Source organism: Asterias rubens, chromosome 1 (genome assembly GCF_902459465.1).
Source record: "Asterias rubens chromosome 1, eAstRub1.3, whole genome shotgun sequence".
NCBI lineage: Eukaryota > Metazoa > Echinodermata > Asteroidea > Forcipulatida > Asteriidae > Asterias > Asterias rubens.
The window spans coordinates 18312251-18337799 of record NC_047062.1 but is presented as its reverse complement, the minus strand read 5'-3'; the positions used below and the strand labels follow the sequence as shown (position 1 = coordinate 18337799).

The 25549-nt window shown below is 36.8% G+C and overlaps 2 protein-coding genes across 2 annotated transcripts; one reads left to right on the top strand and one right to left on the bottom strand.

Moving 5' to 3' along the window:
• Positions 1-1198: 1198 nt before the first annotated feature.
• On the bottom strand, positions 1199-16695 carry LOC117307228 (calmodulin-A-like). The gene is made up of 8 exons (XM_033791918.1): positions 16553-16695; positions 15824-15950; positions 14571-14690; positions 8658-8740; positions 4132-4275; positions 3496-3622; positions 3243-3358; positions 1199-2496 (listed from the first exon to the last, which is right to left on the bottom strand). Exons 1-8 carry the CDS (start codon positions 16620-16622, stop codon positions 2468-2470), a joined length of 816 nt encoding a protein of 271 aa, XP_033647809.1. The 5' UTR covers positions 16623-16695; the 3' UTR covers positions 1199-2467.
• Positions 16696-18946: 2251 nt separating this feature from the next.
• LOC117300817 (D-beta-hydroxybutyrate dehydrogenase, mitochondrial-like) lies at positions 18947-25348 on the top strand. The gene is made up of 4 exons (XM_033784655.1): positions 18947-19478; positions 21831-21983; positions 22811-22975; positions 23590-25348. Exons 1-4 carry the CDS (start codon positions 18950-18952, stop codon positions 23949-23951), a joined length of 1209 nt encoding a protein of 402 aa, XP_033640546.1. The 5' UTR covers positions 18947-18949; the 3' UTR covers positions 23952-25348.
• The last annotated feature ends 201 nt before the right edge of the window (positions 25349-25549 follow it).

Below are 25549 nucleotides of genomic sequence, written 5' to 3'. Positions count from 1 at the left end.
AACCCATAATTATTACAAATCTTTGTGGTAAGCAGAAAATACGGGGAACTAAATTTCAAACCTGTCACAAGAGAAGTGGGCCAGACACCGGTTTGTCGTTTTGCTAGTAACCGGCCGGGTTCTCCAAGACGAAAAAATTTGTGTGCACCCTACAAACCTACAATAATACCCAGCTCTGTGAAAGACAACCTCATGAAACAGTTTCTGCACAATCAGAGCACTTTCCAAGCAATTAAAAAATGACCGCACTTTGGAGACAATTTTTGTTAAAGACAATTGTGTTATTATAAGCAAATGATAACCAAGGCAGTTAAGGCCCTGTATTGCACATTCATATGGTACAGCTGTCCAAACACCGTTTGATGTCATACACTGGGAGCAAATGAATAACTCAGTTTTACACAACTGTTGATAGTGAAATAATATGAGCAGCTCTATCCCTTAATACATCTACTTTGAAAACAATAAATTTGTAGAATTAACATCTATAGTTTTATGAGATATCGTGTATATCAAAATTAACCATGAGTGGTTTATATAAACATAATGTTGTTCCCGGTATTCATAAAAGGAAAATACAAAAGTTAATCTACAAATGGAAATGAAAGGAATGTTGGAATGAGTTTATTGTACTGATGGGTAATGCTCTCTGTTAATAAAGCTATAAACACTATTCCTCCAAAACTATCGTACTATTAAAATCGTTTTGATCATTTTCACCGGTGCTTGCTCTCACTAAGTAATACAAAATGTTTTAACATAACAAATATTTTTAAGCTATGTTTAAGTTATGTTCAGAACAAAACTTAAACTGTTCTATAATTGGTTCCCTTGTGATGATAATTCGAACTGCTTAGAAAAAAATCGAAGGGGTACTTTGAGCTGAGAACGTGTACTTTTGACCAAGGATTGTTTGAAGTGCTAGCTCTCTATATCTTAAATAACGCTCCAAGTTCCGACTTCTTTAAGCCGTAGTACAAACAAGACCTCTTAACAGTTAACTAAAAATATTAAACTAAAAATATTGATCGTTAATTTAGAAGATAAACTTTGGCACTGTCAGTGTCGTTCGAGTACTCATTAATTTCTAGCATTTTATAAAGACAAAGTCTTTTTATAGAAAATTCCATTTCCATAGATCAATTCGGCAAAAAAAAAATGTAGTTAATTGACCTGCAATTTCGTATAATGATTATTCGGGCCTGTGATGTGTGTGTTATCAAAGATAAACGGCTTTCCTTTACTATGAATTGCAACAATCAAATTCCACATATACACATCTCAAATCAATCACAAACTTCAGTCTGACGATCGCTTACCAAATTTACTTTCATTTTGTTCTTCTTCTAAACATCAATAAAGATTCTACAACATAGATTTGTAAACATTAGAACTGCATTAAGTACACTGTCAATTTCTTTTTGGCGGTGGTATGCAACATGATTTACAGTTAGTCTTATTATTTTTTTTCAAATCTCAAATCTCAAAGATCTTTTAATAGAGGAATGCAAGCAACTTCTGTTGATGTTTTTTAAAAGCAAAACGTCAGGGGAATACCTGAATACAACTGACGTAGTATTTTGCTTAGCAACCGTGATCAGCTCAGTAAATTATTGGTGAAGCAAAATATTGTTTGTTTCGGCAGCTCTGGGGAGGCTGGTCCTTAACCAAAATGATTAGTGGCACATAATCTAAGTATTCGGTTTCATTGTATTCGAATATTCACATTCTGTACATCTTTAGGAACATATTTTGATTTATAAAACCCGATTAAATGCAACTGATTCATTGATTCTCATGCAGTTTAGTTGGGACACAAATAAAGGAATGTTAAAGAAAAGGACACATACTATTAATGCTACGTAATATGGATTAAAGCAACAACTACATTTTGGCAGAAATTGTCTTTCTAGGCCCCAAAACATTGAGCCAAAACATCGAGATCGGGTTAAAAAAGGAATCATTGTTAAAATTATCGGAAAAAGTATAGGTGAGCTAACAGTACTGTACTTCAAGGTTTTATAATAATATAAAGTGATGGATGCTTTAAAGATTAGAAAGGTGTTTTGACTTGAAAATCATGTGCACATTTTTTGTCTGAGGAAATCAATTGTTTGGATTTACACACGGTTTTTAGTTGTCTGAAATGTTCTATACAACTCGTCTATGTAAAAACGGTTTTGCACAATAATTGGTCCATTTTTCACAGAAGAGCGGATTTGCATTTAAAACTCACTTTAAAAAGGGCCTATAAATTGAAAGAGGTCTTTATACGGGTGAACTAATAAATCCATCTGTAAGAGCAAATACTTTCGTGGAGAGCTGACAAAGGAAAGCCCCATTTTCGGAATCATGTTCTTTTTTTTTACAAACAAACAAAAAACGCATAAAACCACGTATGTCCAGCCGTTGAAATACTTGCTACAAATCGAGGCACATGCCGCCAACTGCGATGGCTGAAAGAAACTCACTTGGCTGTCATCATTGAGACGAATTCTGTATAGCAAGAACAAATAAATAGAGGCAATCAATTAAGGGGACTGTCTTGAACCAAAAACAATCTTTAGATAATCGGAATGGTCTTGCAAAATTATTCAAACGCCTCATCATGTGACCATGATTTGAACTTGTCTTCCGGTCCAAAACCGGAAGTTGAAACAAATGCAATTTTGAAAGAAGTTCTCACATAGGTTAGATTCTTGAAAATGCTTTATTACTAGCACAACCTTTAACTTTACATGTGCAGAATGTTCTCCAAAACAGTGTTTAATGTTCTTTGTGTGTTATCTGTCTTCTCCATCTTGTGAGCCAATGTTGCTACAGACAATTTTATTCACAGAATGTTTATAGCTTTAGAAACAGCTATGAACATTTCTCGTCATTTTAATGCCGTAAGGAAGATTATTCATGCAAACAATGGCAAATCAATAAAAGTTGTAACTCATCAAACATGACAACTTGGACTAGAATAGCAAGAAGAAGAGTATGGAAATTGGAAATTGCATTATGAGAAAGGCTTCATCATACAACATTGGACGAAAACGACCGATAACAACGATGATGATAATGATGATGATGATGATATTTTATGAAGATAGAAAATAATATTATTCACAGAATGTTGTGGTTTTAAAAAAAGGTTTTTGACATTTTTATTGTCATTTACTATCATAATGGAGATGACTCATGCGATTGTTTTCCTCCATTCAGGATCATGAGAGTTTGGTGTCATGAAGACATACCTTCATAGTTGACTTGGCCGTCTCCATCGATGTCTGCTTCTCGGATCATCTCATCAACCTCTTCATCTGTCAGCTTCTCACCAAGATTGGTCATCACATGACGGAGCTCAGCAGCACTGCAAAATGCAAGCCAAACAAACAAACATGAATGTTGAGAGGAAACGAGGTTGAATAATAGTCAGACGGAATGTGCTCTTTTTAGAATGAGGTGTACGTTGTCCTTCCATTTCATATCTTTTAGGAGTTTGTATACCTGATGAAACCGTTTCCATCCTTGTCAAAGACTCTGAAGGCTTCCCTGATCTCCTCCTCACTGTCTGTGTCTTTCATCTTACGCGCCATCATCGTCAAGAACTCTGGGAAGTCGATAGTACCGTTACCTAACAACCACAAAATGAAGAAAAACACCTTAATTGAATGTGAGCTGATAATTAGGAAAAGTACACTACGATCACGTTCAACACGGCCGTGCACGGGTGTAATGCAGACCAAATCCATATTGCTGACATCGCCTCCCCATTTCTGTCCAGATCAACATTATTGTTGATTTGAGTGCGAACAACGAACATAATTTTATTGAACTTTCTTATAATGGAATATAATTGGTCAATCCATATAAATGAGTGGCAGGCAAGGTTGTTTATAATAGAGCTAGTTCATTGCGTGATATCACAGCAGAACAGCGTGCGACAAAAGATAGACATAGTTTGTAGAAACACAAATCGACAATTGCGTTCAATCTTCAAGAATTGACTGTCTGATTTGTTCAAACGCCCCACAGTCAACGTCTTTAAGAACAGCAAGGGGTCTGCAGAATGCTAAAGGCTGATGATTCAAAGAGTTTCAGCCAACAAGTCGACGAGTTTTCCAACCTAACGGTATTGCTTACCATCAGCATCGACCTCATTGATCATGTCCTGCAGCTCAGCCTCGGTGGGATTCTGACCCAGTGATCTCATGACTGTTCCAAGCTCCTTGGTGGTGATGGTGCCGTCGCCATCCTTGTCGAATAGCGAGAACGCCTCCTTGAACTCTGCAAATTGAACATTCAAATAATAAATACTCCTGAGTTAATTTGATTATGCGACACACGTGGACCAAGCTTCTACAAATAGGCCTCTGGTTTAACTCGTTTCAGATTAGCAAAAACAATAAGGCCCTTCAAACCGTTGTGCAAAGCTCACCACAATCTCAAAATTATATATTAATTTAAACATTTTACTTTTTAGGAATCGGTACGAATACACGGTCTGAGAAACTTTGAAGCAGCTTGACTATAGGTACTGTTTTGTTCTTTTAACGTTCGAGGAAACTAGCGTGATTATGTTGCAAGTGTTAACCTAAAGTTCCCAGGAAACAGCGTGATAATGTTCAAATGTTGTGTTACCTTATTAACTTTCGATGAGAACATCGTGACAACGAAAGTGTTTTACCTTTTATTTTAACTTTCAAAGAAAAACCGTGAGAAGGTTACAATTACAATACTGTTACCTTTTAAACTTTCAAGGAAACAGTAGCAGCCTTTTGTTACCTTTAACTTTCGAGGCAATGCATACACTTTTTGTAACCTCTTTAACCAGGACAACAGCGTGACAAGATTACAATGTCTTGATACCTCTTTATCGAGGAAAGCAAGACAAGTTACAATTTGTCTTGCCCTTTTCAGAAACATCGCACAACCCTGCATGAAAACACTGTACTCAGTGAGCAGGTTTATAGTGTATTTACACACCCTAAAATTGTAGATTTCCACACTCTAATGTTAAGTAATACGATTTCTATCAAATAACAGGGCTATATTTAGCAGCGTGAAAACACGTTTATGAAGAAACACTATGACGCACGCGTAAAAGTCGTGAACACACTTTATCGCCATATTGTAAAAATACATAAAATGAGAACGTATGAAGAACAAACAGCTCGTGTACAACACAATTTTTGAAAGGCCAGTGACTCATGGTGGAGCCATAGAAATAATCACATTTTGAGAGTCATGCAATAATTTCGTGATTCTCATTTATTATTTAAAGATATTAGAAAACCAATTGTTGCAAGTCTTGCTACAACAACAATACATTTGCATGATATAACTTTCGTATACCAATGGCAATGCAACGGCGCAAAAAATTATATGACTCTGCTTACCGTAAGCAAAAAGTAGGCGCTTACTGCCAAACCTTTGTGCTTATTGTGGGCACGTATTTCCCGTTATGAGCATTTTATCATTAATAGGGTCTACCGGCTGGGTCATCCAGTTCATTCATTGTGATTGGTCGAGAGGAGATTATAATGACACTCTTTAACGTGCGATAAAAACACAATTCCTCGGCAAAATATTTATTTTAGTTGGTAGTTCGCCAACCTCATTCCCATTCTTATTTTCTTCCTCGCTTATATTAACCCGATAGAGGCCAATATAGAGCTCAGTCAGTGGCACAGAACCTTTGCATAACGAGGCGCTGCTATAGACGATGTGACCTCTGACGTCACGCGCACGTTTTAATGCACCAAGAGCATCAGCTGTAGTAACCATGCAGAGCCCAAAATTGTAATCACAACTGTATGAATTCCACGAGGATTAAATTCACAAAATTCACTATTTTCCCACAAGCGAGCATTTAGCTATTATGTCAATGAGTCATGAAAGTTTAAATAATTTATTTTGTATACAATAATAGAATTACAAACCATAATATTAGGGCCTACGGCGCTTTTGAATGTCGTCAGTCTATAGTTTTAGATCACACGAAAATAATGGTTGAGTGAGAAAGATGTATGGCTATATTGTTCTGAATACAATGAACATAAAAATAATAATACAGCCGGCCATCGACGAAGATCGTGTATAAAGACAAACACGGTTGCCATGTCACCCAGAAACTGTTGTCCTACTATTCAGTACTATATCGTATATAAATGCATTATGCAAAACCAATGTTTACATCTAGCCTACCTATAATGGACTATGCATAATGACAAACAAAGCAGGGGTTGCATTGCAGTTCGTAGAAAAATGAGGGGAAAACCATGCACAGATCTATTTGAAGCATTAACACCTTCTGCCTTGAAAACACTTTCACAAAATGCCTTCAAATTATAAGTCCTCTGATTCTGCTCTCCGATAAAATTGTTATTATTGAATATGATTTTCCATGTATTTAATTTGAGGTTGTTTTCCGCGCCTTGCTTGGGTGCCGCAGGGATAGATTTTCTTCATCGTTGCACGTCACCCCCTAAATGGATCTCTTGGGTTTAATCATTTTTCATTGGGAGACGTTTTCATTATTGAGATGCAGTGTATACACAGACTGATCCTTCTTACTGCCAAGCAGTAGTCAGACGTTTAATTAATGATAAATTGTTCAGGCACTCTAACCCTTTAAAAAAAACAGTGCTGTAAGTGCTTTTGATCTTCGAAAACCAAATGGGTTCGACGTTTTTCAAATTGCACGCGTTTGAATGAGATTATTCAAAATGCTGTTCGAACTGAAATGGAAGCAAACCCTTTTTTAATAAAAGTCTTCATGTCATGATGTCTTCAAAACTACAATGGTCGAATTTAATATTACACTCCCAACCCCAATTGAAAATATCAACATTTTAACACAAAGTATTGGAATTTAACTTTGTATTGATTTGATCAAACATAACACTTAATATAGGACTGACGAATATAAAATGTTGATTTATACCGTATACAAACGCACCGTCGATATCACCAAAAGGTAAGTTGTGGTTATAATGTGCATTTCATTGTGAAAAATCAAATTTATTTAAACATGTTGACACTTCGTGTGGAATAATGCAGAGTTGCATTTCAAGCCTTGTCCTGATTTTAATGGTACAACATAACCTTTGGACAGCGGCAATGTTCCATACACCATTTATCTACAGTAGTAGCTGATATCGCCGTGTATTCCAGTTGTTGTTCGAGTTCAGTTATTTCGGATTTTGGCCTTTACTCGTCGTAAGGTCATTTTCTGCAAACCAATCCATTATTATATAGGCGTCATTATGCAAAATATATTGAGGACAGGGTGTACTTTGGTTAAGGAGCACTGGAAGGATGTTGATGTTGTAAAACATGTATAGAAACAATCTCCTTTGAAGTACATTTTTTTAGTTTTTGTGAAAGGGGAAATTTTCACCCACAAATTTGAATCTGAGAAAGTCTTCACACACGAAGCCTTTCTCAGGCATAACACACAATATGCAATAAATAGTGTGTGTTTTCTTTAATTATATTTTCGCAACTTCTCGATGACCAAAATTAAGCCGAAATGTTCACAGGTTTGTAACATTATAGGCAATTGCATAAGAATGTTTGAATACACCAACTAGAAGATACCTGTGTTTAAAGGCACTGGACACTATTGGTAATTGCTCAAAATAATTGTTGGCAGAAAACTTACTTGTTCTCGACCAACGGAGAGATGTTGATAGCTTACCACATTTTGAGAAACGGCTCCCTCTTAAGAAACTTAGTTTTCGATAAAGAAGTTATTTCTCACTAAAATAATTTATTTGAATTTGATTTCGATTGACGACAGAATCTGATTTCAGGTCTCAAATTCAAGCATAATGTGAGAGCACACATGCAACTTCGTGTGACAAGGGTGTTTTTCTTCTTCTATTTCGCAACTTTGACGACCAAGCAATATTGTGCTGAAATGTTCACATGTTTGTTATTTTTGTGCATAGGCACTATTATGTTGAGATCACCAAGTGAGAAGACTGGTCTTTGACAATACCAAAGGTGTACAGTGTCTTAAAGCCGAAATTTCACAGGTTGTAGGCTTATTATGCTTAATTATTTTAAGCATTAAGCATTAATGTTTGGAAACGCCATTCCAAGTTAACAATCTGTCTTGAACAATTACCAGACATGTACCATGCCTTTAAATGCCTTTTAGGCGATTGCCAATCTGATGTCAGACGAATAATGGCATGCAGCAGTGTAAACAAAACGTGTTAGGTTTTCTTTCTTTCAAAATGACAAGATAAAACGAGTTGGTTAGAACGTAGTCGTAAACAGTCGTAAATATTCCCATATTAGGCATTCTGTGTTGAAGAGGAGTGCCCCCTTATTATGGATAAGTGGACTTGTAAAGTAAAATAATTTCTCGACCATGCAATAAGCTAAAATAATTGTTTGTTTCCATACTAGGTTTCCACTATGACATGTTGATATAGTTGTCCTCAGTGTAGACCAGATGTCCTAATAAACTCATATATACCAATCAAGCAAATGTCGAGACCTGAACAAACTAAAATAAAAAGTGGTGGGAAAAATTAACTAAATCCAATTCGGCTCTATGGTAATCATGCACACAAATACCATTACAAACTCAAACTAAAGAATGTCACCTACCTAAACAGACGCATTTTTAAAAAGCGCATACAATACTTACTTACCTGCAATCTGTTCTTCTGTTAGTTGATCTGCCTGCATAAAGATAATTGAAAATAACATAAACAATGAAAGTCCATTTACAGTGCTTTGTGAAATATAAATCCACCGCTGAAGTTATAAATTGCATGGGAACAGTAGGCCTATCACCAGCACTATAAAGAAATAGATTTTAAATGAAATTATCTCGTTGGTTTTACGAGGAACACATAAAAACACCCGAATTTAGAGAATATTCGAAATTGTATTGCAACAGCACGGGAAGAATATCATTTCAAAGGGGCGTGCATAATTGAAAATTGAACAAGGTGAAACACATTGAACCGTAAATCATAACGATTCCCTCCTCAGTTCTTTCAGGGTTAGGCTGTGACAAGAAGCTGGATATAAACAAATTCTTTGACAAAATTACAAGAAACGCCAGTATTTCAGTTCAACCCCGAAAGCGTGTATATAGGGGCTGCGCATATTATACTGATTTATTTTGTTCCTCAAATTAATGAGGACAACTCCCATTCATTATAACAGGTGTGTGCGTTCTCCATCCGCCGACTAAAATGCGTAAAATCAAGCAAGCACAATTCAAAAGCATTCATATTAAACATCAATATTGTTCAAAAATATGTTCCTGTAGATGGTTTGACGCTGCATGCACTTCACCACATTATGTCAAAGGACGCTACATTGTCTTATTAATATTTAAGGTAGGCCTACACGCCAAATGCGGACTCAATCCCAAAAGTGCCAGGAAATGTCATCCTTTGATCAAGCCGATTGAAATTCCACTATCCTGTGATACAAAAGCCAAGGGAAAATACAGCTAATGTTCGACTTACCATTTTTTGAGAAATGTTGAAAGGTTGTCTGATGAGGAGGGAGCAGACTGGAATGCTTGTTGGATACGGCCACACTTCGTATACGACGAATCCTTGACAATAATGAAGCATAAAATTGGGGCCGCGGACGTTGTTTGTGGCCACTGTTCAGTCAAGGTTACTGGGCATGCGCGGATTACTTACAACTGGGTCACATGGTGTCATAATGAATAAATAAGGCCGTGTCCGATTTACGGCTACGGCTTGATCGTCAAGTCATCATACACTGAAGTATAGGAAATCCCTGACAACACACCTGGCAACAGACATAGCCGTAGCTTTTGGGTAGCCGCCAATTTAGATACAGCCTGACACTCATTTTGTGTACATCACATTACCTCTATTTTTGTATATAAACAAAATACTAACTACAATTCTGGTTATTGATTAGGCCTACTGCAGGCTACATAATTGTTAGTTCTATTAAACTAAGTTTTCATCCAAGACGTGTTTGATTTCGAGGAAAAGTAGAGTGAGTAATTATTCATAAGTAGGGCTACTGTTTGCATAAAAATTAACATATTACTAATAATGTGATGTTGATATTTATCTCTGGCTATTTCTTTGCGTACTATTTTGGCCTAAATTTACAATTATCAAAAACATCAGTGTAACCGAAATGAAGTTCCATTTTGGGTTTTTAACTGTCTATTTAGGTATCACACATATTAGGTCAATATCATTCAATATTACGGTCCCTGTTTATGCGCTTAATGCATTTTATGCTGGACTCTGAACGGCTGCTGCAATGCGTCTCACCACTCTGTACGATAATAAGTAAGAAGCCGCATCGGCATCCCAAGATCCTTTGCGCCCAATCGAGGTAAAACCTTACCGACGGCCAGCTATTGGGTCTAATTTCCCGCTATCGTCATTCTTTGATAGATCTTTAACATTAATTGAAATTTCTGATTATTTATTATGTTTATCGCAGTGGGAATTCGACTGCTTTGCCGTTTGTAGGTTTGGTGTTTTATCTGTTAATGGTGCTAGCTTCCCTGCTACGTGTGCGGTGGATAATGTAATTGTGCTGCGCATGACTGGATGGTGGCAGAGTGCTAGCAATATTGAATGTTGTTTTTTTAGAATTATGACGACTCAAGGGCCTTCTTTTATTGAATGATTTAGATGTAAAAATACAAATTCAGCCAATATTGTCTTCGATTAAAAATGATTATACAAAATAATAATTGCAATAAAAATACATATTATAAATAAAAAGTCATAAAAACAAATTTCAAACAAAAACAAACAAACAAACAAACAAACAAACAAACAAACAAACAAACAAACAAACAAACAAACAATCAAACGAACAAACAAAACAAGCAAATAAAAATAAATACAAAATAAACAATGAAAAATGTCAGATAAGGCCACTATATACAATGGGCAACTTTTTGTCTAAACGCGAAAAAGGGCCTAGGGGGAAAGGCATTGTGAATTACAATCGTATACAACAATTACTTACAAGTTTTTCATCCTCCAAAAATAAATAGCTGCACAAGTGGTAGTCTGGTTCTAATTATCTAAAACTGGTGTGTTTTCATTCTAATGTTAAGATTTATTGAAGATAAATGTTAGTTGTCTACTAGTAATATTTAATCATTCTTTTTTGTCAAACTGTTGACGTAGATCTTTAATAAAAAATATTGTAAGTATAAAAAATGTTGTATAATTTTTAACAAAAACCTAGGCTACACTGTATTTTCACCTCATTCTTCAAGGACTCATAAGGGCAGCTGTAGGTTTCATCGCATTGTGTAGAGAAGGAAGCGCGTCTTTGTTTCAACACATGTGTCTCAAATAAATTTTCGACCGCAATTTCGTCGATCAGGAAGGCAAACAAAGGGAACAAAAAACAGCAGCGCACGTTATAATTTTTCAGTAGCACACTAATTGACTTTCGAGTCCGGATAACAAATTAGACGGTCGTTGTGTGTGGACTGTCGTCACTCAAATGTAATTTCGGTTGGGATAATACATGAAAGAACACCCAAATATTCATTCAAATTAATTATTTATCCCAAGCGATGGATGAGCAATCGATGTTTTAAATAACGTCCTTATAATATAAATGGGAAAACTGGAACTGGTCACAACACTTGTGACGCTGGATGTCAGGACCAAGAGGGCGGGCATTAAGATTTAGTGTGCGCTTGACAGAACTTACACTTTTTGAATAAGTTGGAATGTTTATTATCGTCAAGACAATCAAAGAAAACATATTATTACAATTGGTTTTATACTTTTGGAGAGTTTGGCTTATCAGTTAATTTTAATCAAGTTTTGTTTGTTGTATTATTCTGTATCAGTATAATTTAATTGTTTTCTGTGGACAACAAAAACGTTTAGTGTTGTATTTGTTTTTTAACACAACCATTTGATTTGATTTGACAAAAAAATGGGTGTTTATTGAATTGAAGACAGCTTAGTGATTTGAGAAAGGGGTGTTACACGTTTGGTAATTACTCAAAACAAACATTAACTTAAAAACTGACGTGGTAACTAGCATTCATTTCATTGGAGAGCTGTTGATAGTACAAAACATTGTGGGAAACGACTCTCTCTGAAGTAACGTAGTTTTTGAAAAAAGGTAACTTCCCACTAAAATATTAAGACTTCTAGCTATAAGTCTTTTATTCCTATCTGAAAGCACACACATTTGTCCAACAAGGGTGTTTTTTCTTTTACCATTTTCTCCAAACTTCGATGACCAATTGAGCTCAAATTTTCACAGGTTTGTTAATTTATGTATATGTTGAGATACACCAAGTGAGAACACTGGTCTTTGACAACTGCCAATAGTGTATACCTGCCCTTGAATGGAAAAGTCCAAAAGTGGAACATTTAGTTTTAAAGCCAACCTTAAATAGTGTCATGTCAAGGAAATTGACTAATGAACTTGTCATTCCTGAGCCAGTACATGCCAGCCAGTTTACATTTTAAAAACAGATAATATTGGTGAAAATTGTCAGCGATAAGTCATGTGATGGATGCATTTGCTGAAAACTAGTTGGTTCGAATTGACACTGAGACTTCAAAAGTTTAAAATGCAGTTTTTAAAGCCAACCTTAAATAGTGTTATGTCAAGGAAATTGACTAATGAACTTGTCATTCCTGAGCCAGTACATGCCAGCCAGTTTACATTTTAAAAACAGATAATATTGGTGAAAATTGTCAGCGATAAGTCATGTGATGGATGCATTTGCTGAAAACTAGTTGGTTCGAATTGACACTGAGACTTCAAAAGTTTAAAATGCCCAACTGCACGAGTGCAAACCCAAACCGGAATTATGTTAAACACGATTAATTACAACAAACAGTAATATTGGTAAAACAATAATCTCAAGGTATCTGGTTTCCAAACAAAAAATAACTAGGTGGATTATAGTGGTCCCAGAACGGCAAGTGTAGTGGCGTCATTTAAGAAGAGAGAACTGTCTGTGCTCACTTTGACGTCATCATTGTCACGAATTCTGAAAGGAGAAACAAAACAACAATACTAATTCATTTTAAGCAGTATTTGTAAACTTGAGTAACATCTGACATCAGATTGTATTGATTTCTTTTATTTTCTGCGGTTTGTACGACTTGGTCGTGACCCACTAAAAATCTGAAGGATTTGAAGCTTTGCAAGGTGTGAACACAATCAAGTGATGTTTGTGGAGAGTGGCCATGTAATTAACTCCCTTTATGAGCTGTGGCGGTTCTCGGTGTGCTCTGGTCTTCTTTAGGACAATGCTGGACTATGTTTCTGTATGCTGCTTTAAGTACTGCTTGGAGAATGGTGGACTCTGTCGCTGTATGCTGCCGGCTCAAGTGGGCCCTCTACTGCCGAAAAGGTTTGCCGCCAGGTGGGCTTGGCTCAGTTGGGTGAAGGCAGAAACTGGAGAGGGTTCAACCTGGGCTTAACTAAATGATGCATTTGGGAGAGAGCAGAAACTGGACCGGGACCTTGTGTGTTGGGAATGGGAGTTGTTGCTCATTGAATTATGTCAGTTGGCAGCATGCACAGGAACAGGAATGGGAGGAAGCCTTGTGGAGATCGAGGATCTATAAGAACCGTGTCTTAAGGGTACCAGACCCTGTTTTTCAGTTTCAGTAGCATCTTAACCAGTATAGTCTTCTATACCCTCAGTCTCCACGAGGTTCCATCTGACATAATTGATTGAGCACATACTCCCAACCTACTAGGATCCAGTTCCACCTCCTTCTTACTGACGTGCATCATCGGGCTAAGCCCAGCTTAACCTGTTCCATTTTCCACCTAGACACATCAATTAAGCTAAGCCCACATGGCAGCTCGAAGATGGTCAGAACAAAGTGATTGAAATGTCGAGTTGTTAACCACCGATCCTTCTCAGAACCACAGCTCATATAAATAGAGCTAATTTTATGGTGACTCCACAAAACTCACCTAATACTAAAAATCATAATTCAACAACTCAATTAAAACAACAGTTGAAAGGTTGAACCTTAAAGTCACCTGGAAATATATTTTTTTTTCTTTCAAACATAAGAGTACATGCTTACGAACAATAAAACAATTTGTTTAGTAATTGCTTGACGATTTATATGTTTAAAAAATATATAAAGTTGTTTGGGGGCGGACTCCGCCTACCCCTTTTGTGACGTCAACACACGTGCAAAGTACATGTACGTCCAAGTCGTGAGTTGGTACATTTCAAAAAGTGTTTTTCTGCATTCAAACTCACGACTTGGTCCGTACATGTACTTTGCAACTGTGTTTACTCTACGCATTACAGGCAAAGTCTGCCTCGATTGACGTCACGAACAGCGCCCTCTTGGGTCGGGGTCTACTCTTAAATTTGTAAATAACATAAGAACTAATTTTTTTAAACCTTAGTTAACTGTTTATTCACATTCCACTCATCAAAACACATATATTAGTGACAAAAGCTTTATTTTGAAAAAATACCACTTCCAGGTGACTTTAAAGATAAATCACTAACTCACTAAAAGTGACAACTCACTCACAGAAATGAATGACACTTTGTGAGAATTCAGTAGAATCCAAACATACCTTCATAATTGACTTGGCCGTCTCCATCAATGTCTGCTTCTCGGATCATCTCATCAACCTCTTCATCTGTCAGCTTCTCACCAAGATTGGTCATCACGTGACGGAGCTCAGTAGCACTGCAAAGTAAAAATTGATTTGATCATTTAATACTTGTTCGCCTCAAAATAAGGAATCTCCAAGAGATATTTCCAAGTGGCACAAAAAGGTTTCCACTTATAAGTGTAAGACTTCATATCACAATACAGCTCAGTAGATATTGTTACTTCTCTTTTTTTTTGCTGAGCAAAAGAAGAAGGGAACCAGTAGCAAGGCATTCTGGCTGGTGACAAGTCTGAGCTATTGACCTTTACCATGGAGCAACCGTCTTGATTTTCTTGCATGGACCCAATTGAACAAAACCTAGGCAAGAAGTCTGGTCCATTTTATGAGATTCGTATTTACAGAAACCTTAGTGCCACTTTGTGTTTCTATTTCACCTGTGATGGTGTTTCTCTTTCATGTGCTAGCGTTTCTCGTATACTTACTGGTGACTGTCACAACTTATTGTTGACTGGCAGTCACCACTTTTTAATAAACTAGAGGCCGACATTATTTAACTGGCAGCCACCATATAAATAATGGCAGCCACCAATTAGATACGTGGCAGCTTCCAGTTAATAAAGTGGTGGCCCCCACTTATTGATGTGTGACCCCCACTTATTGAAGTGCTGGCTGCCAGTTAGTTAAGTGGTGGTCTAATATTTAACGTACAAACTAGTGGCTGCACCTCATTAACTGTCAACTGGCACTTGGCAGTAACTACTTCTAAATTAACTGGCTGTCGACATTATTTAGCTAGCAGCTGCCACTTTATGAAGGGTTGGATGCCATTAAACCAAGTGTTGGCCACCAGTTAATAACTGGCAGCAACCAGTCTATTTTGTGGCAGCCACCACTTAATTCACTGGCAGCCATCACTTCATCTGGTGGCTGCCATGAATTAAGTGGTGGCCCCAGATAAAGTATAAACTGCTGCCGGTGGTGTCACCTGTCAACCAGTTGAAAGAGAAGCACTACCATGTGAAAGAGAAACACTAATACTGTGAAAAAGTAACATCTCCACATGAAAGCGAAATGCTTGGTAAAAAAAAAGCTTATAAGAGTTACTTTCCTTTCCATTTCCTTTTAACAAGACTGTAAAACAGGAAACAAGAGTACAATAAAGCCATATTTCAGGATTGAATTGTGTGAATTTAATTTTTATTTTTACCTGATGAAACCGTTTCCATCCTTGTCAAAGACTCTGAAGGCTTCCCTGATCTCCTCCTCACTGTCTGTGTCTTTCATCTTACGCGCCATCATCGTCAAGAACTCAGGGAAGTCGATGGTGCCGTTACCTTTCATGTGAAACAAAAAAAGAAAAAGTTTTTTTTTTTTTTTTTTTGCATAATGAAACAAATAAAATAAAACAGCACCAGTAAAAAAAGGTTTTTGGAATTGCCCATTGCAAAATGACAACGGCCTTGCCCTCTTAAATGTGACAATTCCAACATACATGTTGGAATTTTTATATTTAAGAGGGAAAGGCAATTGTCATGAGTATCCCACCTTTCATGTAAATGTGACAAAATAGACAATTGTACAAACGCAATTACCAACATAATACCTTTGTGATTTTATTACTGTGAAGGGGAAAAAGCAGTTATTGTAGTTTAGTGATGTGTTTTAAACACACACTTTTGATGAGCATGGACAAATCTAGATTAAGTTGGAAAACCCAAAAAACCTTGAAAGAGCAATGTGATGTTTGTTATGTTTAACTGGTTTCCGACAATAAACTTGCTAAGGAGTATTTCCTGCTTAGCATTTTTATGAACTTGAACACTGCAATAGCGTCTGCTTTTTTTGCAAATTCAATCATTACATCTTGCTTAGAATGTTTGTTTCACTAGCATTTAGCAAAGACCATTATTAGCAAAGACCATTATTTTAATCGTACCATCAGCATCGACCTCATTGATCATGTCCTGCAGCTCAGCCTCGGTGGGATTCTGACCCAGTGATCTCATGACTGTTCCAAGCTCCTTGGTGGTGATGGTGCCGTCGCCATCCTTGTCAAATAGCGAGAACGCCTCCTTGAATTCTGTGTATTGAATGTTGAAAAGAATCAGTGGTTACCAAAACTTGTTGTTTTGTTTACATTTATATTAATCGTAGTTGTTTATCAGCGGGTCCATATTAATTAGATGCTGAGATTGAGAAGCTGGCATTGTAATAGATGTGCATAATGGATTTTTCCCTCACTTATTTTTTGTGTTAAAAATAAAATTTTAACTTTTAAATAAAAGTGGAAAATTTCTGCAATATGCCTGTGACTTCAGAAAGTTTTGAAACTACAGTGTATTTCCGTTTAGCTTACCTGCTATCTGCTCTTCTGTCAATTGATCAGCCTATTAACAAAACAAACAATTAATTTAGTGTAAATATTTTTCTAACTGTTCATAGTAGGCAGTAGGCCTAGGCCTACGCATTCTAAAATTGTTAGATATTTATTGTCATTGACATTGATGCTAAACAAAAGTTACAATCAATGTAGGGGGACTATTTTTTTTATAATTATATAATAATAATAGGCCCTACCTGGGAGAGTTATAACTTTTACATGACATTTTTTTTTTCTTCTGATCTTAATTTTTGTTACTGATTCTGAACTCTTGTTGGTCTGACACTTCCTTCTTTTAAAGGGCAAGGGCAAGGGCATCAATGCATTATTTCCTTTGTAATAAAATAATTGTTAATTTCTCTATTCGAACGTTAAATGAATGGCCATTGACTTGACCAGTTGCCCTACTCCATGCATTAAAAAATACCTCCGTGAAATATCAGGCATGTTCTTGCAATGCACCTTCCAACAAATCAACGTTTTCATGCGCAAAATCCTAGACTATAAGTATCCATTGTATACATAGTATTAGTTATTTAGTAAACAACATAAAGAAAGCTACACTAACTAAAGCGAGTTTCCTAAATTAGGATGGCTAATTATAGGCCTAATTTTTTTTGTAATTATTATACAACATATTTATATTATGGCTACCGTTCCCTACCACCTATCTGTTTTACAATTACATGCCAAAACAAGACAAGTGAAACTGGCTACTTACCATTGTTTACTTTATAGTAAAATGCTTCAGTTTTGACGTTTACTTAAACAGGTAGCACTACTAAAAAGTTACTAACTTTAACAAAGTTAAGGACGTGGTGGTGTATTTCACTTACAGCATGCAGACAGCGTCGATTTTGTACGTCGCGTATGTTGTATATGTACTTTGTGAACCTGGATGGTGTCAAAATGGCCGTTCCACCGCACAACACATCAAACTTAATTATTCCTGCGCCCCGCGATTTAGGAATGAAATTTTTAATTAAATCTGAAAGGTCGTTGAAAACAAAATAAGGAATATTTAAGGAATTTTATGAAACTGTATTTATTACTGTATTAATTGTATAAACGTAATAAGAAACCACAGAATCTGCATGCATAATTTAGTTTGACTACTTTTTGGTGCATGCACACAATGCACCGTAAGGGGGAAAACAATTGACGCAATGCACCTTTTTTTTAGTTAAAGGGGCAGTCAATTTGGTAAAATTCAGGGAAACGAATTCTTTTTCTTGTTTTACGAGTTGTTAGTATATTATATTTTTATATTTAGTATTTTTGCTGGTATGGTAAAGAAAATGGAACAGGGGTTCTAATTTAGTGGACTCAAATTGACAGCACTAGCCTACGTAATAGCCGTCGTCAGAAAATTGACGAAGTTGACGACACAATAATGATAAATCTTATCAATCCAAACTATTTAGAATACTTTAATATTGGGGCACAGCATGCACACACCCTACGCCATCGTCAATACTGACTCTTACAACAAAGAACACCCCTTTGTAGTAAGTGGTGTGGTCCACAGTAGACGCGACACAGTCCTTCGTGAGTACAACGAAATTCAACGAGTGTGATTTGAGTACACAAAACACCCGAGCTAGTCTAGTAAAAAAAGTGCAGTTGCTTTTTCATCCGCAGCAGTGTGATGGTTTTCATCGATGGCCTAGGCGATTGAATATTAATGTCCCATTTGATAACTGACACAGTCTGAAAAGACGGTCTTCTTCTAAAAATGGGGTTAGCGAAAGGTTAAGTTAACAAACAGTCATAAGTTGTCCGATATTATGAGGACCCCATAGCCCCGTGCCATTATTTTTAACGTTAACGTCACGCTACGCTACGCTGCGTGCATATAGTGTGTCAAGTAGCTAGCTAGCAGTGCAATCCTGTCGGCTATTTCTACATGCTGTAAACATGCTCTATGCTCTTTTATAGGCCTTGTGCCGTTCTATGAAAGGCGCGTTGTTTACTTACGACTATGACCACCAGAAAAGGATAAATACAATAGCTTGCAAACATTCACACCCAGATCATATTTTTACTACATCAGTCGGCACTATGGTGGACATAACAGCGAAAAAATCGGGTGTATTTCTCCTATGTGCCTTTGTATTTATATGGTACATAGTTCCCCGCCTTGGGGAGGAGTTTCTCTCGAGGTGTTTCGGTAACATCATCTCGTTGATCCTTGCCTATGTCATCGCCATCCAGCTCAACGAGGGCAAGATCGAGATCCAGGGGAAGGCCGTGTTAGTAACGGGGTGCGATACGGGGATCGGTAACGCCGTGGCCCGGTACCTCGACAAGCTTGGGTTCCGTGTGTTCGCCGGGTGTCTGTTCGAGGATGGGACAGGGGCACGACGGCTTAAGGATGAGTGCTCGGGGAGGATGCAGGTGGTTCAAATGGACGTGACCAATGAACATCAAGTGGCGGAAGTGGCGCGGTTCGTGCAAAGTGCTGTTGCAGTTTCGGGTGAAGGTAATACTCGTATAATAATCATACCCGCAAAGTACAGGTCACATTGCCCTGCATCTATTGAATGTCAATTTATATATGAAATTCCGCAAAATTTGATTTGCAAAATGGAAATTCTATGCAAAGTCAACAGCAACGACAGTCTCATCAAAAACAACCGGAAAACTTAGCGTTAAGACACAGAGCAGAAAAGATATATTGATGCAAATCTCTCGTCATGTTGGACGAGAAATAACTACGAGAGGTTCGCTACACTTTGTAAACCATGCTGCTTGCAACACCAGGTCACAAAATAAAGTGTCCACTCCTAGTCAAGCCGTGCTCTGGAAGTGACAATACGTCGGTGTGCGTCCTGCCCTTTAAAGGGATATCCATCGTTAAAGAGGTCCAATCACACCCTCTTGTTTTCAATTAACTCAACATAAAAGTAACAACCAACGTGTGGAAATCATCACTTATATGGGCCCTAATATAACTGGGTCCTGGCCGAGCAGACAACTGGTTTCAAATTAACAAAAAAACGTTGATTTTTTTACACAATATTACAAAGCCTTTACAGTTAATATTTTTGCTATTTGCTGTCTGTATAAAGGGGAAGTTAATCTGTCATCAGACACTCCGTACAATCTTATCTTTACAGGGAGAGATCGGCGATACAAAATTCTTTACAAAAACCGTTGATTTTTTACACAATATTACAAAGCCTAACAGTTAATATTTTTGCTATTTGCTGTCTGTATAAAGGGGAAGTTAATCTGTCAGACACTCCGTACAATCTTATCTTTACAGGGAGAGGTCGTCGATACAAAATTCTTTACATTCTACAGACTGTGTGGAGTTGAACAATCAATAATCGCCGGCCATCGATAACATGCAGATAATAAATTAATTGGCCCTCATAAAGTATGCCAAACGATTAAAGTGATACGTGACACTATCCACATAGAAGCGATTTCAACCAGATGTCAGAGGATTTGGAATTAACGTTTATTCACCGACACCGCTTGATCAATTAATTGGAAATCGATTGTTTAATGGCAGTCCGCTGCACTGTTGGACATCCATGGTGATTTTTGTTGGAAACGGCTGGAAAGTTCGTGAAGACGCTATATTCCTCTTATCAAACGCACCACCACACCAACAAACAGTGTCAATATTATTATTCATCAAAATAAACGCACTGATGTGTTATGTCATAATAAATGGGGCTGCACAATTCGTTTTGTTTGCTTATCGAAATCAAAGAAGGCAAATTTCAATATGCATTTTCTTTTAAAGGCAGTGGACACTATTGGTAATTGCTCAAATTAATTATTAGCATAAGCCCTTACTTGGTAACGAGTAATGGGGAGAGGTTGATTGTATAAAACATTGTGAGAAATGGCGCCCTCTGAAGTAACGTAGTTTTCGGGAAAGAAGTAATTTTCCTCGAATTTTGATTTCGAGACCTCAGATTTAGAATTTGAGGTCTCGAATTCAAGCATCTGAAAGCACACAACTTGGTGTGACAAGGGTGTTTTTTCTTTCATTTTGATCTCGCAACTTTGATGACCAATTGAGTTTAAATTTTCACAAGTTTGTTAATATTTTAAGCATATGTTGGGATACACCAAGTGGAAAGGCTGGTCTTTGACAATGTGCCCAGTGTCTTTAAACCAGTTGTAGGCCTGTAAGTCATGCGTGGACAAACTGCATGGATTTTTCCAAGTGAATTTTCCCGAGGTTTACCATCCCTCCGCACTCACGTATTATAGGTCTTCGGTTCCGTGTCAATGTTTTTATTCATTAATTTGTTATAAATTATGTGTATACTTATTTATTTTCAGGGGTAGGGCCTACCATGAAGATGGCGCTATAACTGCCTTTAAAATCTAGGCCACATTTTGTTTATTTTGAGGGCGAGCTTATTGTTGACTTTTCCCTATATAGAAAGAAAAGCCAAAGTTCATCATTTTGTGTTAAGTTGACTGGGTTCATAACTGCATTAAAAACATTATTACGCTCGATTGCAGACGAACCAAGGGTCCACATTAATATTAAAATTCAACTGGGGGAAAAAAATGAAAAGTAAAACTCTGATGTTACATCAGCCAAACAATTTTTGCTTCAAGAGATTTTGATTCAAATTTCCCCCTGCTTTGAAAATTAAAATGATGTGAGCAAGGCCGTCAAGTTGCGAAATAGTTTGTACTGTTAACAAATTTCTTTTTGTACATAAGCCTTCTTCTCGTTTAATAAAAATTATTTTTACAGCTAGGTCTGTAAAATAACGAGAAAAGGTTTTTAAAAGTTATTGATCAAACAAAATTACTTTAATTTATGTGAAATTACAATTTTTTGATTTTTTGTTTACAGTGTTGTGGGGAGTTGTTAACAATGCTGGAATTGCTGTGTTTGGTGAAGTTGAGTGGTTGTCTCTGGATGATTATCAAAGGGTCGTCAATATCAATCTATGGGGTATGATACGCGTCACTAAGGCATTCTTGCCCATGATTCGTCAATGCAAAGGTACGTCACATTTTAGTGTAGCCAATCAGAACAGCGTCAAAGGTTATGCATCTTGATTGTGAATTTAAATATTTGCTCTTTTGGAAATGAAGGGGCATTTAGCATGGTACAACAGTGGTTCTCCGTTTCATTTGAACTGGCAATGAGAGCAATTTTCATTCGATCAAAATTGAAAATTATGGTCGAACATTATACTTTGTCAAATGAAACACCCGCACGGCTTAAACACCCTGCATTAAGTTTATACAAACTTTTGAGCCAAACTTGGAAAATACTATTTGTTAAATTGAACGTTACAAAATCAGGGATTAAACAAGAAACACTTAACAACTTCTTTTGTTCATGACATATTTTTAAATGGTGTTTGAAGCTTTGCATGGTGTGGAGAATAAGAGTAACTATAAACATAAAAACGAATAGTAAACTTGCGGGTACATACGAGTAGCATCTCCTTTGAAGGAGTGATGGCTCTGAGAAGAGCCGGTTTGGTCTCGAGACGATTAGAACAGTATAATACACTCTTTCTTCTGAAGACGAGCAGAGTATACTGTTCGAAACGTCGAAACCAAACCGGCTCTTTTCAGAGCCACCACTCCTTCAAAAGAGATTTTACTCATGGGTTGTACCCGCAAGTTTACTATTCATATTTATATTTATAGCTACTCTTACGACATGGTTTGTCTCATCTTACCACACTAATCTAAATCAAAAAAATTGTTTGTTTATAATCAGGAAGAATTTTGTATTCTTATTCTTTCTACACAAGTAGTCGATATTAAGAAATGTACTTGTATATTTATTTATTTTTTCCATTAAATTCTCTTCAGGTCGCATCGTGAATATGAGTAGCATACAGGGCTTGTTCGGTGCCCCTTTTATTTCCACCTACTCAATCAGCAAGTACAGTGTGGAGGCATTCAGTGACTGTCTTCGATATGAGATGGCAAAATGGGGAGTCAAGACCATCATCATTGAACCGGGCAACTTCTCTTGTAAGTCTTGAAGTGTATTTCCTTCTACTGTGACCATTGTTCATGAGGTTGTAATTAAGGTGGGAAGATCATTGTGACAAGCCCATTTTCTTGATGAGTAAATATAGTCACTATCACATGACAACGTGTATGTTGGTCTGGTTCTCTCACATACGAACAGCTAAATTAACAAAATCATCAGCATGTGTGATGAAGTAAGACGTTTTCTGTATAAGTGTACACATACTTGGAGCTATTGAAACATACCTAAAGTTATATTAAAAATTACGAGACCTTGACTTGTTCATTTGATATTTCCTTTAGGAGATTGTCCTTATCAGACATTTATTCCACTAAACCCTGTGTGTCCAATGTGATGCTTGTACAGGGAATTGCACACTCTTCTTATTAAAAAAAAAAACCCTGTAGTGTTGGTCGGGGATAGGTCATGACTGTGTTTTTTATTTTTTATTAACAATGCGAAGTGGGGATTCGATTTTAAGTTAAGTAATATTGATCAATAGGTAAGCTCTTTCTGAAGCCTGTGGATTCGGTTTGGGACAATAGGCAATAACTATTCTTGAATAATGTAACACCTATATTAATGGTTTGTTTTTACTCATTATTTTCTGCAGCATGTTCGGACCTTTTCGAAGAGAAAAACATCACCAAAATGTTAGAGACCGTATGGAGTAAGACGCCAGACCACATAAAGGAAGACTACGGGCAAGAATACTTCAACGATATGGTGAAGTCTATGGCAAACACCCGATTCATGAGCGCCAACAGTCTGGAGCCGGTCCAGGTTGCTGTGGAGGACGCCCTCATTGACGAAAACCCACAAATCCGGTATTTCCCGTCCAACATCCAGTCGAAAATATTCACCTGGATTTTCTGTTATTTGCCGCCTACGCTCACGGACTACTTGTTCAAGGTTGCAGTTTGGATGTCCACTGTCAAAGTGAAGGGAATAGAAAAGCAGTCACTAGACAACTGATGAATTCGGCAATTGTCTTTTTTTTACGATCTAGAATTGATTATTCTAAAAATCATTCGGTCCTTTTGATATGAAGTTGACTAAATTGTAAACTCGCCAAAGGCCTTTATACTTTCTGAGTCATTGCCAAGAAATCCAAGTTGCCTCGGACGGATGGAACTCGAACCAACGACCTTCCACATTCCCGAGCAGATGAGTCAACCACAAATCACTCCGAACCGCACTTTTAGAGCTGCAGTTTCACTGAAAACGCCGTACGGTGCTTTGGTAGTTAACTTAATCTGCTTGAATAGTGTTCTTGATGGACAGATCTCTCACATCCTCATCGGCAAATGTAATTACATGAAACTGTGTTTGGTGAAAAACATATCACATTGAACACTACGCCATACTTGAGAAAACAAAATCTTTGTTTATTTGGAAATAATGATTGTTTTGTCTTCGTTGTTTAATAGTCACCTGTACGCAGTTTCAGGGTATTGCAGCCAGTTTTAGAAATAATTTATGTTCGTCCTTCTATAGAAGAGTTTTATGTTGCATTTCTTCTTTAAAGGTATGGTCATACTTTGAAAGGTGAGTTTCATTGCTTTCTTGATAATTTTGCATCAACAGTACGTTGAAAGAAACAAACGATGACCGGACCTTTAAAATTTTGCATTTGTTATAGTCTTTAGCTTTATATGGTTTTAGTGCCGGCTTTTAGGAAATAGGTTAATACTCATGCAGAGAATTGTTATTTTTAGTTTAAAGGTATCTAAGAATAATATTGTGCTTTAAAAGTACCACTGACTAATACCTCACTGATCAGGACATAACATAAAGTAAAATATTTAGTTGTTACTCAAAAAGTGTGTGGCTTGGTTATAAAAATGAATAGACTTGTCCAGGACAGGGTTTTTCTTTTTTTGAAAACACTGCACATTTCTCACCATAGTTATACAATTTGTCTGTGTAGGCCCTACCTTTAAAAAATATTGTTTAATAATAATAGACCTAAACGTAGATGTTATTTGATACAATCAGTCCCAATCTATTGAGGAGGCCTCTCGTGTAATTTTGTGACAGTCAGTTGTTCTCGTTATTTGTATATTTGGACAACATATAATTATTAGCGTTTCACCTGAAATATGCTAATTTCATTTACGCATTCGTACAGCTACAGTAGGCCTATTGGTTGATAAACGCCATTTACATATTTTGTGCACACACGCGCGTTGTGCAATTTACATAATTACACAGGAAGGGTACATTGGGATGGTGAAAACAGTTTTTGACGACAATTCACATTTTGATTATCGAGATCCGTTTTAATAATATAATCTATAGTTCAAACTTGACAAATTGTTATCGTCCCCCCCCCCCATAAAATCAAAGTTTTTAAAAAGGGCCTAAATCAAAATAACTCATGATAATAATAAAAAATATTTAAAAATAAGTTACAATCCATTTAGTGAGTTTTGTTCATGTGTTATGGTTGTTCTGCAGCATTATGCGGCAACTTTTGTGGTCTAAAAGGCAGTGGACACTATTGGTAATTACTCAAAATAATTATTAGCATAAAACCTTTGTTGATTACGAGTAATGGGAGAGGTTGATGG